The sequence below is a fragment of the Coregonus clupeaformis genome, chromosome 35 (genome assembly GCF_020615455.1).
Source record: "Coregonus clupeaformis isolate EN_2021a chromosome 35, ASM2061545v1, whole genome shotgun sequence".
Lineage (NCBI taxonomy): Eukaryota > Metazoa > Chordata > Actinopteri > Salmoniformes > Salmonidae > Coregonus > Coregonus clupeaformis.
In genome coordinates, this window is record NC_059226.1 from 33370377 (window position 1) to 33386718 (window position 16342).

At 47.5% G+C, this 16342-nt stretch overlaps 1 protein-coding gene across 4 annotated transcripts in view; it reads left to right on the plus strand.

Annotated features, from left to right (window-relative positions):
• LOC121551503 (rho GTPase-activating protein 44-like) overlaps nucleotides 1–16342 on the plus strand; it is a 110463-nt gene that overhangs the window by 85725 nt on the left and 8396 nt on the right. For 2 of the 4 annotated variants that reach the window (XR_006657812.1, XM_045211017.1), the window contains exons 17-18: nucleotides 8971–8991; nucleotides 9683–9880. Coding sequence is in view for 3 of the 4 variants with exons in the window: in XM_045211017.1 (XP_045066952.1) it covers nucleotides 8971–8991; nucleotides 9683–9880 (219 nt within the window). In the remaining variant the exon portion in view is untranslated. The remainder of the gene's footprint in view (nucleotides 1–8970; nucleotides 8992–9682; nucleotides 9881–16342) is intronic. The other 2 variants (XM_045211018.1, XM_045211019.1) reach the window with 2 other exon arrangements.

Here is a 16342-nt window from a genome sequence, read left to right on the forward strand (position 1 = left end):
TCCCTATCCCTCTATGTAGCTCCCTAACCCTCTATGTAGCTCCCTAGCCCTCTACGTAGCTCCCTAACCCTCTATGTAGCTCCCCAACCCTCTGTGTAGCTCACTAAAACCTCTATGTAGCTCCCTAACCCTCTATGTAGCTCCCTAACCCTCTATGTAGCTCCCTAACCCTTGATGTAGCTCCCTAACCCTCTATGTAGCTCCCTAACCCTCTATGTAGCTCCCTAACCCTTTATGTAGCTCCCTAACCCTCTATGTAGCTCCATAACCCTCTGTGTAGCTCCCTAAAACCTATATGTAGCTCCCTAACCCTCTATGTAGCTCCCTAACCCTCTATGTAGCTCCCTAACCCTTTATGTAGCTCCCTAACCCTCTATGTAGCTCCCTAACCCTTTATGTAGCTCCCTAACCCTTTATGTAGCTCCCTAACCATATATGTAGCTCCCTAACCATATATGTAGCTCCCTAACCCTCTATGTAGCTCCCTAACCCTCTATGTAGCTCCCTAGCCCTCTATGTAGCTCCCAGCCCTCTATGTAGCTCCCTAACCCTCTATGTAGCTCCCTAACCCTCTGTGTAGCTCCCTAAAACATCTTTGTAGCTCCCTAACCGTCTATGTAGCTCCCTAACCCTTTATGTAGCTCCCTAACCCTCTATGTAGCTCCAAAAACTCTATGTAGCTCCCTAACCCTCTATGTAGCTCCCTAACCCTATATGTAGCTCCCTAGCCCTCTATGTAGCTCCCTAACCCTATATGTAGCTCCCTAGCCCTCTATGTAGCTCCCTAACCCTCTATGTAGCTCCCTAGCTCTATATGTAGCTCCCTAACCCTCTATGTAGCTCCCTAAATATCTATGTAGCTCCCTAGACCTCTATGTAGCTCCCTAACCCTATATGTAGCTCCCTAACCCTCTATGTAGCTCCCTAACCCTCTATGTAGCTCCCTAACCCTCTGTGTAGCTCCCTAATACCTATATGTAGCTCCCTAACCCTCTATGTAGCTCCCTAACCCTTTATGTAGCTCCCTAACCCTCTATGTATCTCCCTAACCCATTATGTAGCTCCCTAACCCTTTATGTAGCTCCCTAACCCTCTATGTAGCTCCCTAACCCTCTATGTAGCTCCCTAACACTCTATGTATCTCATTAGCCCTCTATATAGCTCCCTAACCCTCTATGTAGCTCCCTATCCCTCTATGTAGCTCCCTAACCCTCTATGTAGCTCCCTAGCCCTCTACGTAGCTCCCTAACCCTCTATGTAGCTCCCCAACCCTCTGTGTAGCTCCCTAAAACCTCTATGTAGCTCCCTAACCCTCTATGTAGCTCCCTAACCCTCTGTGTAGCTCACTAAAACCTCTATGTAGCTCCCTAACCCTCTATGTAGCTCCCTAACCCTCTATGTAGCTCCCTAACCCTTGATGTAGCTCCCTAACCCTCTATGTAGCTCCCTAACCCTCTATGTAGCTCCCTAACCCTTTATGTAGCTCCCTAACCCTCTATGTAGCTCCATAACCTCTGTGTAGCTCCCTAAAACCTATATGTAGCTCCCTAACCCTCTATGTAGCTCCCTAACCCTCTATGTGGCTCCTAACCCTTTATGTAGCTCCCCTAACCTCTATGCGGCTCCCTAACCCTTTATGTAGCTCCCTAACCCTTTATGTAGCTCCCTAACCATATATGTAGCTCCCTAACCATATATGTAGCTCCCTAACCCTCTATGTAGCTCCCTAACCCTCTATGTAGCTCCCTAGCCCTCTATGTAGCTCCCAGCCCTCTATGTAGCTCCCTAACCCTCTATGTAGCTCCCTAACCCTCTGTGTAGCTCCCTAAAACATCTTTGTAGCTCACTAACCCTCTATGTAGCTCCCTAACCCTCTGTGTAGCTCCCTAAAACCTCTATGGAGCTCCCTAACCCTCTATGTAGCTCCCTAACCCTTTACGTAGCTCCCTAACCCTTTATGTAGCTCCCTAACCCTCTATGTAGCTCCCTAACCCTTTATGTAGCTCCCTAACCCTCTATGTAGCTCCAAAAACTCTATGTAGCTCCCTAACCCTCTATGTAGCTCCCTAACCCTATATGTAGCTCCCTAGCCCTCTATGTAGCTCCCTAACCCTATATGTAGCTCCCTAGCCCTCTATGTAGCTCCCTAACCCTCTATGTAGCTCCCTAGCTCTATATGTAGCTCCCTAACCCTCTATGTAGCTCCCTAAATATCTATGTAGCTCCCTAGACCTCTATGTAGCTCCCTAACCCTATATGTAGCTCCCTAACCCTCTATGTAGCTCCCTAACCCTCTATGTAGCTCCCTAACCCTCTGTGTAGCTCCCTAATACCTCTATGTAGCTCCCTAACCCTCTATGTAGCTCCCTAACCCATTATGTAGCTCCCTAACCCTTTATGTAGCTCCCTAACCCTCTATGTAGCTCCCTAACCCTCTATGTAGCTCCCTAACACTCTATGTATCTCATTAGCCCTCTATATAGATCCCTAACCCTCTATCTAGCTCCATAACCCTCTATGTAGCTCTCTATCCCTTTATGTATTTCCCTAACCCTCTATGTAGCTCCCTAACCCTCTATGTAGCTCCCTAACCCTCTATGTAGCTCCCTAACCCTCTATGTAGCTCCCTAACCCTTGATGTAGCTCCCTAACCCTCTATGTAGCTCCCTAACCCTCTATGTAGCTCCCTAACCCTTTATGTAGCTCCCTAACCCTCTATGTAGCTCCATAACCCTCTGTGTAGCTCCCTAAAACCTATATGTAGCTCCCTAACCTCTATGTAGCTCCCTAACCCTCTATGTGCTCCCTAACCCTCTATGTAGCTCCCTAACCCTCTATGTAGCTCCCCTAACCCTTTATGTGGCTCCCTAACCCTTTATGTAGCTCCCTAACCATTATGTAGCTCCCTAATCTATATGTAGCTCCCCTAACCCTCTATGTAGCTCCCTAACCCTCTATGTAGCTCCCTAGCCCTCTATGTAGCTCCCAGCCCTCTATGTAGCTCCCTAACCTCTCTATGTAGCTCCTCTAACCCTCTGTGTAGCTCCCTAAAACATCTTTGTAGCTCACTAACCCTCTATGTAGCTCCCTAACCCTCTGTGTAGCTCCCTAAAACCTCTATGGAGCTCCCTAACCCTCTATGTAGCTCCCTAACCCTTTACGTAGCTCCTAACCCTTTATGTAGCTCCCTAACCCTCTATGTAGCTCCCTAACCCTTTATGTAGCTCCCTAACCCTCTATGTAGCTCCAAAACTCTATGTAGCTCCCTAACCCTCTATGTAGCTCCCTAACCCTATATGTAGCTCCCTAGCCCTCTATGTAGCTCCCTAACCCTATATGTAGCTCCCTGGCCCTCTATGTAGCTCCCTAACCCTCTATGTAGCTCCCTAGCTCTATATGTAGCTCCCTAACCCTCTATGTAGCTCCCTAAATATCTATGTAGCTCCCTAGACCTCTATGTAGCTCCCTAACCCTATATGTAGCTCCCTAACCCTCTATGTAGCTCCCTAACCCTCTATGTAGCTCCCTAACCCTCTGTGTAGCTCCCTAATACCTCTATGTAGCTCCCTAACCCTCTATGTAGCTCCCTAACCCTTTATGTAGCTCCCTAACCCTCTATGTATCTCCCTAACCCATTATGTAGCTCCCTAACCCTTTATGTAGCTCCCTAACCCTCTATGTAGCTCCCTAACCCTCTATGTAGCTCCCTTGCACTCTATGTATCTCATTAGCCCTCTATATAGATCCCTAACCCTCTATCTAGCTCCATAACCCTCTATGTAGCTCTCTATCCCTTTATGTATTTCCCTAACCCTCTATGTAGCTCCTAACCCTCTATGTAGCTCCCCTAACCCTCTATGTAGCTCCCTTAGCCCTCTACGTAGCTCCCTAACCCTCTATGTAGCTCCCCTAACCCTCTATGTAGCTCCCCAACCCTCTGTGTAGCTCCCTAAAACCCTCTATGTAGCTCCCTTAACCCTCTACATAGCTCCCCTAAGCCCTCTATGTAGCTCCCTAACCCTCTATGTAGCTCCCTAACCCTCTATGTAGCTCTCTAACCCTCTATTTATCTCCCCTAACCTTCTATGTATTTCCCTAACCCTCTATGTAGCTCCCTAACCCTCTATGTAGCTCCCTAACCCTCTATGTAGCTCCCTAGCCCTCTATGTAGCTCCCTAGTCCTATACGTCGCTCCCTAATCCTCTATGTAGCTCCCTAACCCTCTATTTAGCTCCCCAACCCTCTGTGTAGCTCCCTAAAACCTCTATGTAGCTCCCTAATCCCTCTATGTAGCTCCCTAACCCTCTGTGTAGCTCACTAAAACCTCTATGTAGCTCCCTAACCCTCTATGTAGCTCCCTAACCCTCTATGTAGCTCCCTAACCCTTGATGTAGCTCCCTAACCCTCTATGTAGCTCCCTAACCCTCTGTGTAGCTCCCTAAAACCTCTGTGTAGCTCCCTAACCCTCTATGTAGCTCCCTAACCCTCTATGTAGCTCCCTAACCCTTTATTTAGCTCCCTAACCCTCTATGTAGCTCCCTAACCCTTTATGTAGCTCCCTAACCCTTTATGTAGCTCCCTAACCATATATGTAGCTTCCTAACCCTCTATGTAGCTCCCTAGCCCTCTATGTAGCTCCCAGCCCTCTATATAGCTCCCTAACCCTCTATGTAGCTCCCTAAATATCTATGTAGCTCCCTAACCCTCTATGTAGCTCCCTAGCTCTATATGTAGCTCCCTAACCCTCTATGTAGCTCCCTAAATATCTATGTAGCTCCCTAGACCTCTATGTAGCTCCCTAACCCTATATGTAGCTCCCTAACCCTCTATGTAGCTCCCTAACCCTCTATGTAGCTCCCTAACCCTCTGTGTAGCTCCCTAATACCTCTATGTAGCTCCCTAACCCTCTATGTAGCTCCCTAACCCATTATGTAGGCTCCCTAACCCTTTATGTAGCTCCCTAACCCTCTATGTAGCTCCTAACCCTCTATGTAGCTCCCTAACACTCTATGTATCTCATTAGCCCTCTATATGATCCCTAACCCTCTATCTAGCTCCATAACCCTCTATGTAGCTCTCTATCCCTTTATGTATTTCCCTAACCCTCTATGTAGCTCCCTAACCCTCTATGTAGCTCCCTAACCCTCTATGTAGCTCCCTAACCCTTGATGTAGCTCCCTAACCCTCTATGTAGCTCCCTAACCCTCTATGTAGCTCCCTAACCCTTTATGTAGCTCCCTAACCCTCTATGTAGCTCCATAACCCTCTGTGTAGCTCCCTAAAACCTATATGTAGCTCCCTAACCCTCTATGTAGCTCCCTAACCCTCTATGTAGCTCCCTAACCCTTTATGTAGCTCCCTAACCCTCTATGTAGCTCCCTAACCCTTTATGTAGCTCCCTAACCCTTTATGTAGCTCCCTAACCATATATGTAGCTCCCTAACCATATATGTAGCTCCCTAACCCTCTATGTAGCTCCCTAACCCTCTATGTAGCTCCCTAGCCCTCTATGTAGCTCCCAGCCCTCTATGTAGCTCCCTAACCCTCTATGTAGCTCCCTAACCCTCTGTGTAGCTCCCTAAAACATCTTTGTAGCTCACTAACCCTCTATGTAGCTCCCTAACCCTCTGTGTAGCTCCCTAAAACCTCTATGGAGCTCCCTAACCCTCTATGTAGCTCCCTAACCCTTTACGTAGCTCCCTAACCCTTTATGTAGCTCCCTAACCCTCTATGTAGCTCCCTAACCCTTTATGTAGCTCCCTAACCCTCTATGTAGCTCCAAAAACTCTATGTAGCTCCCTAACCCTCTATGTAGCTCCCTAACCCTATATGTAGCTCCCCTAGCCCTCTATGTAGCTCCCTAACCCTATATGTAGCTCCCTAGCCCTCTATGTAGCTCCCCTAACCCTCTATGTAGCTCCCTAGCTCTATATGTAGCTCCCCTAACCCTCTATGTAGCTCCTAAATATCTATGTAGCTCCCTAGACCTCTATGTAGCTCCCTAACCTTATATGTAGCTCCCCCTAACCCTCTATGTAGCTCCCTAACCCTCTATGTAGCTCCCCTAACCCTCTGTTTAGCTCCCTAATACCTCTATGTAGCTCCCTAACCCTCTATGTAGCTCCCCTAACCCTTTATGTAGCTCCCTAACCCTCTATGTATCTCCCTAACCCATTATGTAGCTCCCCTAACCCTTTGTGTAGCTCCCTAACCTCTATGTAGCTCCCTAACCCTCTATGTAGCTCCCTAACACTCTATGTATCTCATTAGCTCCTCTATTAGATCCCTAACCCTCTATCTAGCTCCATAACCCTCTATGTAGCTCTCTATCCCTTTATGTATTTCCCTAACCCTCTATGTAGCTCCCTAACCCTCTATGTAGCTCCCTAACCCTCTATGTAGCTCCCTAGCCCTCTACGTAGCTCCCTAACCCTCTATGTAGCTCCCTAACCCTCTATGTAGCTCCCCAACCCTCTGTGTAGCTCCCTAAAACCTCTATGTAGCTCCCTAACCCTCTACATAGCTCCCTAAGCCTCTATGTAGCTCCCTAACCCTCTATGTAGCTCCCTAACCCTCTATGTAGCTCTCTAACCCTCTATTTATCTCCCTAACCTTCTATGTATTTCCCTAACCCTCTATGTAGCTCCCTAACCCTCTATGTAGCTCCCTAACCCTCTATGTAGCTCCCTAGCCCTCTATGTAGCTCCCTAGTCCTCTACGTAGCTCCCTAATCCTCTATGTAGCTCCCTAACCCTCTATTTAGCTCCCCAACCCTCTGTGTAGCTCCCTAAAACCTCTATGTAGCTCCCTAATCCTCTATGTAGCTCCCTAACCCTCTGTGTAGCTCACTAAAACCTCTATGTAGCTCCCTAACCCTCTATGTAGCTCCCTAACCCTCTATGTAGCTCCCTAACCCTTGATGTAGCTCCCTAACCCTCTATGTAGCTCCCTAACCCTCTGTGTAGCTCCCTAAAACCTCTGTGTAGCTCCCTAACCCTCTATGTAGCTCCCTAACCCTCTATGTAGCTCCCTAACCCTTTATTTAGCTCCCTAACCCTCTATGTAGCTCCCTAACCCTTTATGTAGCTCCCTAACCCTTTATGTAGCTCCCTAACCATATATGTAGCTCCCTAACCCTCTATGTAGCTCCCTAGCCCTCTATGTAGCTCCCAGCCCTCTATATAGCTCCCTAACCCTCTATGTAGCTCCCTAACCCTCTGTGTAGCTCCCTAAAACATATATGTAGCTCCCTAACCCTCTATGTAGATTCCTAACCCTCTGTGTAGCTCCCTAAAACCTCTATGTAGCTCCCTAACCCTCTATGTAGCTCCCTAACCCTCTATGTAGCTCCCTAACCCTTTATGTAGCTCCCTAACCCTCTATGTAGCTCCCTAACCCTCTATGTAGCTCCCTAACCCTCTGTGTAGCTCCCTAAAACCTCTATGGAGCTCCCTAACCCTTTATGTAGCTCCCTAACCCTCTACGTAGCTCCCTAACCCTTTATGTAGCTCCCTAACCCTCTATGTAGCTCCCTAACCCTTTATGTAGCTCCCTAACCCTCTATGTAGCTCCAAAAACTCTATGTAGCTCCCTAACCCTCTATGTAGCTCCCTAACCCTATATGTAGCTCCCTAACCCTCTATGTAGCTCCCTAACCCTCTACGTAGCTCCCTAACCCTTTATGTAGCTCCCTAACCCTCTATGTAGCTCCCTAGCTCTATATGTAGCTCCCTAACCCTCTATGTAGCTCCCTAAATATCTATGTAGCTCCCTAGCCCTCTATGTAGCTCCCTAGTCCTCTATGTAGCTCCCTAACCCTCTATGTAGCTCCCTAACCCTCTGTGTAGCTCCCTAACCCTCTATGTAGCTCCCTAACTCTCTATGTAGCTCCCTAACCCTCTATGTAGCTCCCTAACTCTCTATGTAGCTCCCTAGCCCTCTATGTAGCTCCCTAACCCTATATGTAGCTCCCTATGTAGCTCCCTAACCCTATATGTAGCTCCCTAGCCCTATATGTAGCTCCCTAACCCTCTATGTAGCTCCCTAGCTCTATATGTAGCTCCCTAACCCTCTATGTAGCTCCCTAACTCTCTATGTAGCTCCCTAGCCCTCTATGTAGCTCCCTAACCCTCTATGTAGCTCCATAGCCCTCTATGTAGCTCCCTAACCCTATATGTAGCTCCCTAACCCTTTATGTAGCTCCCTAACCATCAATGTAGATCCCTAACCCTCTATGTAGCTCCCTAACCCTTTATGTAGCTCCCTATCCCTCTATGTAGCTCACTAACCTTCTATGTAGCTTCATAGCCCTCTATGTAGATCCCTAACCCTCTATGTAGCTCCCTACCCTCTACGTAGCTCCCTAACCCTCTATGTAGCTCCCTAACCCTCTATGTAGCTCCCTAACCCTCTATGTAGCTCCCTAAAACCTCTATGTAGCTTCCTAACCCTCTACGTAGCTCCCTAACCCTCTATGTAGCTCCCTAACCCTCTATGTAGCTCCCTAACCCTCTATGTAGCTCCCTAACCCTCTATTTATCTCCCTAACCTTCTATGTAGCTCCCTAGCCCTCTATGTAGCTCCCTAACCCTATATGTAGCTCCCTAGCCCTCTATGTAGCTCCCTAACCATCTATGTAGCTCCCTAGCTCTATATGTAGCTCCCTAACCCTATATGTAGCTCCCTAGCCCTTTATGTAGCTCCCTAGCCCTCTATGTAGCTCCCTAAACCTCTATGTATCTCCCTTGCCCTCTATGTAGCTCCCTAACCCTCTATGTAGCTCCTTAACCCTCTATGTAGCTCCCTTGCCCTCTATGTAGCTCCCTACCCTCTATGTAGCTCCCTAACCCTCTTTGTAGCTCCCTAACCCTCTATGTAGCTCCCTTTCCCTCTCCACTAGCCTCTGTGTATGAATAGAAAGTGAGCAGAATGTGTCTCTTACGTGCCTCTCGTTTCTTTGCCCCGTCAAAGCAGCATAAGGAAAATACAAAGGTACTGTATGGTTCCTCTTCTAGTCCTGACATCCTCCTCTAGTCATGGCCTCCTCCTCTATTCCTGACCTCCTCCTCTAGTCCCCTGACCAACTCCTCTAGTCCTGACCTCATCCTCTAGTCCCCTGACCTGCTCCTCTAGTCCTGACATCCTCCTCTAGTCATGGCCTCCTCCTCTATTCCTGACCTCCTCCTCTAGTCCCCTGACCTGCTCCTCTAGTCCTGACCTCATCCTCTAGTCCCCTGACCTCCTCTTCTAGTCCCCTGACATCCTCCTCTAGTCATGACCTCCTCCTCTAGTCCCTTGACCTCCTCCAGTAGTCCCCTGACCTCCTCCTCTAGTCCCCTGACCTCCTCCTCAAGTACCCTGAACTTCTCCTCTAGTCCTGACCTCCTCCTCTAGTCCTGACCTCCTCATCCAGTCCCCTGACCTCCTCCTCCAGTCCCCTGACCTCCTCCTCTAGTCCTGACCTCCTCTTGTCCTGACCTCCTCCAGTCCCCTGACCTCCTCCTCCAGTCCCCTGACCTCCTCCTCTAGTCCCCTGACCTCCTCCAGTCCCCTGACCTCCTCCTCTAGTCCCCTGACGTCCTCCTCTCACCTCTCTTTTTCTCTCTATTTCTCTACAGTTTGTTTAGTTTTTCAATCGTCTCGTCTGACTGTCTCTTGTTTTATGTGTCTCTGTCTCTCCCAGTATGGGTGTCCGGGTGATGGACACGTCCTGGGTGTCTCGTAAGGGTTCGTCCACCCTGGCCCGTAAGGCCTCGTCCACCCCTCCCAGCGTCCAGGGTCCTGGCTCCCCTGCTGACCACTCCCTCATCCTGGAGCAGCCTGGAGAGCTGGCCCAGTCCCCCTCACCCCCTCCTCCACCTGGGGAAAGGGACCGGATCGGGTAAGTCCCCACCACCACCACCACCACCACCACCATGGAGGATTCCTCCTCTCCACCTTCCTCCCCTCTTCATCATTGTCACCATCATCATCATCATCTTCACCAGCTCTCCATGACTTGTCTTGAAGTGTTTGTGCAGTTGTTGTTGTTGTTGTTGTGTTGTTGTTGTTTAACTTGTGCTGTTATGTGTCTCACAGACTTCTTAATCTCGTCTCTGCTCATCTCTAACATGATTTGGGGTTCCTTCCTGTTTGCCTATTTCTCCTCATCCTCTATCCCTCCACGTCACCGTTGTTGTTTAGTCTGTTAGCTTTATGTCACTGTGGGAGATTAGAAAGAGGGCCTAGCTAACGCTCCTTCAGTTTTGAGATGGTACACTATGGTTTATAGCCCACATCAAGTTTTCATTAACACTTTATTTGAAGTACAGTGGGGGAAAAAAAGTATTTAGTCAGCCACCAATTGTGCAAGTTCTCCCACTTAAAAAGATGAGAGAGGCCTGTAATTTTCATCATAGGTACACGTCAACTATGACAGACAAATTGAGATTTTTTTTCTCCAGAAAATCACATTGTAGGATTTTTTATGAATACATTTGCAAATTATGGTGGAAAATAAGTATTTGGTCACCTACAAACAAGCAAGATTTCTGGCTCTCACAGACCTGTAACTTCTTCTTTAAGAGGCTCCTCTGTCCTCCACTCGTTACCTGTATCTTGTTATCAGTATAAAAGACACCTGTCCACAACCTCAAACAGTCACACTCCAAACTCCACTATGGCCAAGACCAAAGAGCTGTCAAAGGACACCAGAAACAAAATTGTAGACCTGCACCAGGCTGGGAAGACTGAATCTGCAATAGGTAAGCAGCTTGGTTTGAAGAAATCAACTGTGGGAGCAATTATTAGGAAATGGAAGACATACAAGACCACTGATAATCTCCCTCGATCTGGGGCTCCACGCAAGATCTCACCCCATGGGGTCAAAATGATCACAAGAACGGTGAGCAAAAATCCCAGAACCACACGGGGGGACCAAGTGAATGACCTGCAGAGAGCTGGAACCAAAGTAACAAAGCTTACCATCAGTAACACACTACGCCGCCAGGGACTCAAATCCTGCAGTGCCAGACGTGTCCCCCTGCTTAAGCCAGTACATGTCCAGGCCCGTCTGAAGTTTGCTAGAGTGCATTTGGATGATCCAGAAGAGGATTGGGAGAATGTCATATGGTCAGATGAAACCAAAATAGAACTTTTTGGTAAAAACTCAACTCGTCATGTTTAGAGGACAAAGAATGCTGAGTTGCATCCAAAGAACACCATACCTACTGTGAAGCATGGGGGTGGAAACATCATGCTTTGGGGCTGTTTTTCTGCAAATGGACCAGGACGACTGATCCGTGTAAAGGAAAGAATGAATGGGGCCATGTATCGTGAGATTTTGAGTGAAAACTTCCATCAGCAAGGGCATTGAAGATGAAACGTGGCTGGGTCTTTCAGCATGACAATGATCCCAAACACACCGCCCGGGCAACGAAGGAGTGGCTTCATAAGAAGCATTTCAAGGTCCTGGAGTGGCCTAGCCAGTCTCCAGATCTCAACCCCATAGAAAATCTTTGGAGGGAGTTGAAAGTCTGTGTTGCCCAGCGACAGCCCCAAAACATCACTGCTCTAGAGGAGATCTGCATGGAGGAATGGGCCAAAATACCAGCAACAGTGTGTGAAAACCTTGTGAAGACTTACAGAAAACGTTTGACCTGTGTCATTGCCAACAAAGGGTATATAACAAAGTATTGAGAAACTTTTGTTATTGACCAAATACTTATTTTCCACCATAATTTGCGAATAAATTCATATAAAATCCTACAAAGTGATTTTCTGGATTTTCTTTTCTCATTTTGTCTGTCATAGTTGACGTGTACCTATGATGAAAATTACAGGCCTCTCTCATCTTTTTAAGTGGTAGAACTTGCACAATTGGTGGCTGACTAAATACTTTTTCTCCCCACTGTACATACGTATACGTTTTCTTTACTTAAATGTCACATCATATAATTTCACTCCACAAGTCTCTGAGAGCATGTCATTATTCAAACTGATCCCAGTGACGTGGTGTGGCTTGAGTTCAACCTGATCCCAGTGATGTGGCGTGGCTTGAGTTGACCTCTGTTGCCATGGTTACTTTGTTTTCTGCTGACACACACTGAGTGACTTTGACCGTTTTGATTTCTACTCTCATCTTAAGCCGCACCAGTGTTTTAATATAATCCATCCCAGTTAATATCACATTAAAGTGGCAATCTGAGGTTGATACATCAATTTTGTTATTGTTTGAATCCCAGACTGCCCCTTTAATAATGGCTGCATCCATGTGAAATGTTGCTCCTGTGTTGCAGAAAGGCTGTTTATAAGATATGCTTGGTTCTGGCTTGTGACTGGTTTATTCTCCTCCAGCTCTGTTGCTCTTTCAGCCAATGTGATGAAAGGGTTTTGTGTCCATCTCACACTGCACTGGGCTGGCTGAGGGAACTCTATAACATTATAGGTTGAATTTTTTTGCGCAAGTCTTCCATTGACAATGATTTACTCAAAAATCAAGAGTGTATTCATGAAGCGTTTCAGAGTAGAAGTGCTGATTTAGGATCAGTTTAGCCTTTTAGCTCGTAATGAAGATTATTACATGGACAGGGTGGGACCTGATCCCAGATCAGCACTCCTACTACGAGACGCTTTCTGAAACAAACATAAAGGCCAATGTTAGGCTACTACGTACTGTAGAGGTCAAAGGGTCAAAGACAACTGGGGTTATCCTACCTTCTAGTTAGTTAAAGACTGTTTCACCATGACTAGCCTCTTGCAGTGTGAAGACACAACTTGATCCCAGAGGGTTTTACAGGCTCCACAGCAGCCCTGTTTTCTTTCTGTCCCTTCCCTTTGGGAATCCATTTTGCTTTTTGCTTTGCTGTTCTTTCTGCTTGTCGTTTCTCTTCACAAATCTGACTGCAGTCTGTGTGCTAAGTTTGGTTCACTCCCCGCCGTCCACTTGCCTTCTCCACACCAGAAAACAAAGGCTGATTTTTAAGTTTAGCTCTGGATTAGACACTAACTAACTACCAACCTAACTACCACCACAGTAATCACAACAAGATAACCGTCTAGCACCACCACCACCACCACCACCACCACCACCACCACCACCACCACCACCTGTCTCCCTCCCTCTGTTCAACTACAGCTCTTTCTTCTTTGTGCTGTTCTGTTGTTTATATATCTACAGCCCAGACGACGTGTCGCCCAATCGGCCGGACTCCTCTCATGTCTACCCTCCCCCGGGCCAGGGGAGGAGCGGCTGCCCCCCTCCCTACCCCCACCTCCACCCTACCCCATCCCGCCCCCCCCACCACTTCTACCCCCACCCCAAAATCCTACCCTCGCACGCCCCGTGGCCCCCAGGGCCAGAGTCCCAGCCCCCGGCTCCCCTCCTCTCCGCTGCGCTGGTCTGGCTTCACCCCCCCTCTCCCACCTCCCACCTCCTCCTCTTCCTCCTCCTCTTCCTCGCTCGACATCAACTCGAACCCCAAACCCAGCTGCCTGCATTTCCCCTCCAAACACGCACTCCCGCACGGCCACCCGCTGCCAGGTGACATGTCGCTGCCGCCGCATGCTCCCCCGCCCCCCGATATGGGTAAGGCCTCGCCCCTCTACATGAAAACCCCCCTGGTACTGGCCCGTCATGACCTGTCCCTGGGCATGAGCATGGGCAACCCCCCTAGCCTGCTGTCATCCGCCCCCCCGCTGTGGGCTACCTGTCCCTGTGCCAGAGAGAGAGGACTCCCCAGGCTGACTAGGTAAATACAATGCCTGCCTGCCTGCCTGCCTGCCCTGCGCACTGCGCCTGCCCTGCCAACCTACTGCCTGCCTGCCTGCCCTGACACTGAGACAGACATATAGACAGGCGAACAGATGCAGGCGGGTATGGATACACCACCCACTACACCACAGAGAGAGAGAGAGCAGAGAGAGAGCAGAGAGAGAAAGCCTACCAGCTTTTTTCCCCAGGTGGCCAAATGTCCTGTCCATGTCCTTTATCTTGCTGACTCATATTTTTGTGTTTTTGCTGGTCTCCAATCCCATATCTCAGAATCTGTAACATTCATGTTGCCGGGGGATGTCTCTCCAGGGGGTTGCCTAGCAACTGAGGATGTTACTGCCTTTTGCAGAGAGCGCAGTAGAGGCTGGTGTAGAATAGAAAATAAATAAATACATGAATAACACTGCATATATTTTTTTCTACAAGCATATTAATGTATTACTAATGTAGTTTACTAAATCGTAGCGAAAGTTTTCCTGGTCAACTGATACACAACTTTTGGAGATTCCAAACTCATAATTGTTTACTATATCAAGTCAATCAAAAACCAGGAAGTCAATCAGAAGACCAGGAAATCAATCAGAAGATCAGGAAGGCAATCAGAAGACCAGGAAGTCAATCAGAAAACTAGGAAGTAAATCACAAGACCAGGAAATCAATCAGAAGACCAGGAAGTCAATCAGAAGATCAGGATGTCAATCAGAAGATTAGGAAGTCAATCAGAAAATCAGGAAGTAAATCATAAGACCAGGAAGTCAATCAGAAGACCAGAGCTGTGTTCGAATACCCATACTAACATACTGTATACTACATACTTAATGAGTATATGCTACATACTATATACTATTAGTTCATTTTAGTATACTGTAAACGAACGGTATCCTTTCAGTTGAGCGTACTAGCGCTTCACCTGTCTAGCGGAAGTTGATGCTGTTGCTATGCAACCTCTTGCTAGCTTGTTAGCATAACAAATGACTAGTTAGACATTTTACGATTTCGGGTGTGTTCGTAAATTCAATCTGGAGTGCCAGAGTGCGCTCAGAGTGCGCAAATCCAGAGCGTTGTCACACTGGATGCTCTGACGAGGAGTAGGGTTGATCCGAGCCTTCTGACCTCACAACGGCAGTCAAGCACCCAAGCTAACTGGCTAACGTTGGCTAGCTTGCTAGCTACTTCCAGACACAAATGAGAGAACACCTCACTCTGACCATTTTACTCGCCCTAGCAGAGCTGGTTAGGCTGTTTATATGTTATCCAGAGCGTTGGTGACTGTAACTGTGCTGCTGGCAACAATTTAATTACAATTGTTTTGCCAATGTTCAACGGGTGTTGAGCATTCATAAATCCATCAGTTATTCTGCGCTCTGGCACACTCAGACGAGAGTGCTATGAAATCAGAGTTGATAGCCAGAATTAACAATGTCCATTGAGAACGCACAACGAATATACCACTTAGCTAAGAATGACGTGAATAATCAAGTCAATAAACGTTGGGTAGTTAGTTAGATAGCATATAGTTAATATACTGCCTGGCAAGTTTGATGTATTAGTAGCCAACTAACGTTAGGTAACTAGCTAACATACCGGTACATACTGCTGTAATGCTATGCGGTTTGTAAGGATAGCGTAGCTAACAAATTGTCAGCCAACATAATGTGTAACGTAACTTATTTGAAAAGTCATTCCTCAACATTTTCTTCAACATTATTAGTTAAAGCAATGAATTTGTATCTGTTCACGTCGGACTTCGGCTGCATATTTTCCGCCATTTTCTTCAAATCTGAAAACGTTGTGAAGCCTCGTCCATTTTCGGAAGAATTGCATAATGGCCATACTAACTACTATATCCATACTATGACCAATAAGCATACTACATACTCAATTTACGTCACAAATAGCACGGTTAGTGTGGTTAGTATGAGTATTCGAACACTGCTCAGGATTTATTTCTGGGGAATAGAAGACCCACATCTTGTGCTCAAGTGATGTCTCTTGGGATCCACAGTCACCATCCAATGACCTGGGAATGGGGAGTTCAGGCTCAGCAATCCACAGTCACCATCCAATGACCTGGGAATGGGGAGTTCAGGCTCAGCAATCCACAGTCACCATCCAATGACCTGGGAATGGGGAGTTCAGGCTCAGCAATCCACAGTCACCATCCAATGACCTGGGAATGGGGAGTTCAGGCTCAGCAATCCACAGTCACCATCCAATGACCTGGGAATGGGGAGTTCAGGCTCAGCAATCCACAGTCACCATCCAATGACCTGGGAATGGGGAGTTCAGGCTCAGCAATCCACAGTCACCATCCAATGACCTGGGAATGGGGAGTTCAGGCTCAGCAATCCACAGTTACCATCCAATGACCTGGGAATGGGGAGTTCAGGCTCAGCAATCCACAGTCACCATCCAATGACCTGGGAGTGGGGAGTTCAGGCTCAGCAATCCACAGTCACCATCCTGTCCTCCAAATACAGCAGCACACCTATAACAGGACTATATTGCACAACAGATTATATTTCAAGACTCTCAGCTAGAACCCTGGCGGTTGAAAGAATTTCACAATTTAACACAACTATTCTATAACAG